The 3,835-nt window shown below is 36.7% G+C and overlaps 1 protein-coding gene across 1 annotated transcript; it reads left to right on the forward strand.

Moving 5' to 3' along the window:
* The first annotated feature begins 102 nt into the window (after positions 1-102).
* On the forward strand, positions 103-3,748 carry LOC130246319 (trichohyalin-like). Its single transcript, XM_056479196.1, has 2 exons — positions 103-3,639; positions 3,728-3,748. Exons 1-2 carry the CDS (start codon positions 103-105, stop codon positions 3,746-3,748), a joined length of 3,558 nt encoding a protein of 1,185 aa, XP_056335171.1.
* The last annotated feature ends 87 nt before the right edge of the window (positions 3,749-3,835 follow it).

Genomic DNA, 3,835 nt, shown 5'->3' on the forward strand with positions numbered 1-3,835 from the left:
AGATAGAAGATCTTGAAAAAACAGCTTAAATCTCAGACTAGACAACATGAAATACAACTGGTGGAGATACAGAAAGAGAGGGAGATTCTTGAGCAGTTGAAAATGAACTTATCAAAACAGAAAGATGAGCAAGCAAATCTAAGAGCACAAAAACAAAGGCTTGAATCTGATAGAGACACTCTTGAAAAAGAAAGGGTTGACCTGGAGAAAACTAAGACAGAGGTGGCCAGAGCAAAAGAAGATCTTGAAAACCAACTTAAATCTCAGACTAGACAACATGAAATGCAACTGGTGGAGATACAGAAAGAGAGGGAGATTCTTGAGCAGTTGACAATGAACTTATCAAAACAGAAAGCTGATCTAGAAAAAGAGAGGGATCATATTGAGAAGGAAAGAGCAGACATCAGTTTGAGAGAAGAACTGAAAGAGCAGAGTGAAATGGAAGGAATTGACCACAGTAGGACAAAGATAAAGAGAGAAATGGATGAACTGGAACAAACAAGACTTGATGTGACTAAAGAGCTGGAGAACAATAAACTACAGAAACAAATGATTGAAGATGAGAGAGATAAGGTTGAGCAAATAAAAGCTGAGCTAAAAAAAGAAGCTGAAGATACTGAAAAACAAAGGCGAGATTTAGAAAACAATAGACGGAATAATGAAGAAATGATAATTGAACTTCAAAATGAAAAGAAAGATATAGAGAAAGCAATGGACAGGATCAGAGATGAGGAAGCAAATCTAAGAGCACAAAAACAAAGGCTTGAATCTGATAGAGACACTCTTGAAAAAGAAAGGGTTGACATGGAGAAAACTAAGACAGAGGTGGCCAGAGCAAAAGAAGATCTTGAAAACCAACTTAAATCTCAGACTAGACAACATGAAATGCAACTGGCGGAGATAGAGAAAGAGAGGGAGATTCTTGAGCAGTTGACAATGAACTTATCAAAACAGAAAGATGATCTAGAAAAAGAGAGGGATCGTATTGAGAAGGAAAGAGCAGACATCAGTTTGAGAGAAGAGTTGAAAGAGCAGAGTGAAATGGAAGGAATTGACAACACCAGGAAAAGGATAAAGAAACAAATGGATGAACTGGAACAAACAAGACTTGATGTGACTAAAGAGCTGGAGAACAATAAACTCCAGAAACAAATGATTGAGGATGAACGAGATAAGATTGAGCAAATAAAAGCTGAGCTAAAAAAAGAAGCTGAAGATACTGAAAAACAAAGGCGAGCTATAGAAAACGATAGACAAAATAATGAAGAAATTATAACTAAACTTCAAAATGAAAAGAAAGATATAGAGACATCATCAGACAGGATCAGAGATGAGGAAGCAAATCTAAGAGCACAAAAACAAAGGCTTGAATCTGATAGAGACACTCTTGAAAAAGAAAGGGTTGACATGGAGAAAACTAAGACAGAGGTGGCCAGAGCAAAACAAGATCTTGAAAACCAAATTAAATCTCAGACTAGACAACATGAAATGCAACTGGTGGAGATACAGAAAGAGAGGGAGATTCTTGAGCAGTTGAAAATGAACTTATCTAAACAGAAAGATGATCTAGAAAAAGAGAGGGATCATATTGAGAAGGAAAGAGCAGACATCAGTTTGAGAGAAGAACTGAAAGAGCAGAGTGAAAAGGAAGGAATTGACCACAGTAGGACAAGGATAAAGAAAGAAATGGATCAACTGGAACAAACAAGACTTGATGTGACAAAAGAGCTGGAGGACAATAAACTGCAGAAACAAATGATTGAAGATGAGAGAGATAAGGTTGAGCAAATAAAAGCTGAGCTAAAAAAAGAAGCTGAAGATATTGAAAAACAAAGGCGAGATATAGAAAACGATAGACGAAATAATGAGCAAATGATAATTAAACTTCAAAATGAAAAGAAAGATATAGAGACATCATCAGACAGGATCAGAGATGAGGAAGCAAATCTAAGAGCACAAAAACAAAGGCTTGAATCTGATAGAGACACTCTTGGAAAAGAAAAGATTGACCTGGAGAAAACTAAGACAGAGATAGAAGATCTTGAAAAACAGCTTAAATCTCAGACTAGACTATATGAAATGCAACTGGTGGAGATACAGAAAGAGAGGGAGATTCTTGAGCAGTTGAAAATGAACTTATCGAAACAGAAAGATGATCTAGAAAAAGAGAGGGATCGTATTGAGAAGGAAAGAGCAGACATCAGTTTGAGAGAAGAGTTGAAAGAGCAGAGTGAAAAGGAAGGAATTGACCACAGCAGGACAAGGATAAAGAGAGAAATGGATGAACTGGAACAAACAAGACTGGATGTGACTAAAGAGCTGGAGAACAATAAACTCCAGAAACAAATGATTGAGGATGAGAGAGATAAGGTTGAGCAAATAAATGCTGAGCTAAAAAGAGAAGCTGAAAAGACAAAACTAGAATTACAAAATGAAAGACAGAAGCTTGAAGAAGCAACCACAAAACTTAAGAAAGACAGGGAAAGTGTGGACAGTCTAGCTGAGGAACTTGGGAGGAAACAAGTGGCTCTAGAAAACATGGAGATAGAAACAGAAGTGCAAAGGAAGGCAAATGAGTCTAATAAACAGATGCAGGAAAGAGTTCTGATTGAGCTGAGAAAAACTGTGACAGATATAGCAGGAGCCAAGGAGGATCTGGAAAACGAGCTTGTTGAAGAAAGAGAGAAAATCAAGATCAAACAGGCGGAAATACAGGCAGAAAGAGACATGCTAAGACAGAGCATTTCAGAGCAACAGGATGACATTGTGAATAAGAGCGAACAACTGAGACTGAGAGAGGTTGAACTTGAACAACTCCAAGCTTTGATTTACAGACAGCAAGATGAAATAGAAGCCAATAGAAAAGTGATCATAAATGAAAAATACAGACTTGAAGGACAGAAAACTGAAATAGACCAACTGCAGAGAGAAATCAATCAAATGATGGAGTACGCAACTAAAGAAAGGGCAAATCTCGAGAAAGAGAAGTCTGAAATGATAGCTCAAAAACATCAAATGGATCTTGAACTGAATAATGAAAAGGGATTCATTGAAGAAAAAACCCAAATGCTGAACACATACGAGAATAAAATGGACCAAAAGAGAAAAGCTGTAGAGGGAGAGATGAATGAGCTTAAATATCAAAAACAAGCAACTCATGAAGAGAAGAACAAGTTAGAACAGATGAAAATTGAGCTGCAAAGAGAAGCTGATTATATCAGAAAGCTAAAAGAAGAGACAAGAACTGAAAGACAGAGTTTGGAAAAGATGGCAGAAAATCTTCAAAAAGAGAAAGAGGATCTTGCTCATCTTGCTGAAGATACAAAGAGAAAGGATGATGAAATAAAAGTGTTACATGAATCTGCATTAGCAGATATACAAAAAGAGAAACACAATCTTGAGCAAATGAGAGAAAGCATGTTCAAACTAACTGAAATGATTGACAATGAGAAAAAGAAAATGACACTCAGAGAAGATGAACTACAGCAAATGCAAGCAGAGATTTACAGACAACAAACTGAAATGGAAAACAAAAAGAGCATAATTGAAAATGAAAGAGCAGCAATGACCATGAAAAACCAGGACATGATGACTGAGCTGACAAAGCAGTCTGAAGATGTTGAGATCCAGATGAAGGAGGCATTGACTGAAAAGGAATTACTGGAGAGTGAAAGAAAACTGCTGAAGAGAGATGTGGAAAATCTACAACAGAAACTGTTGATTTTAGAAAGAGACTCAGAAAGTCTGAAACAAGATAGAGAATTGTTGGAGAATGAGAAGGAAGCGATAAAACGGATAAAACTGATCTGCAAAGACAAGCAAATGAGATTGAGAA

Source organism: Danio aesculapii, chromosome 19 (genome assembly GCF_903798145.1).
Source record: "Danio aesculapii chromosome 19, fDanAes4.1, whole genome shotgun sequence".
Taxonomy (NCBI): domain Eukaryota; kingdom Metazoa; phylum Chordata; class Actinopteri; order Cypriniformes; family Danionidae; genus Danio; species Danio aesculapii.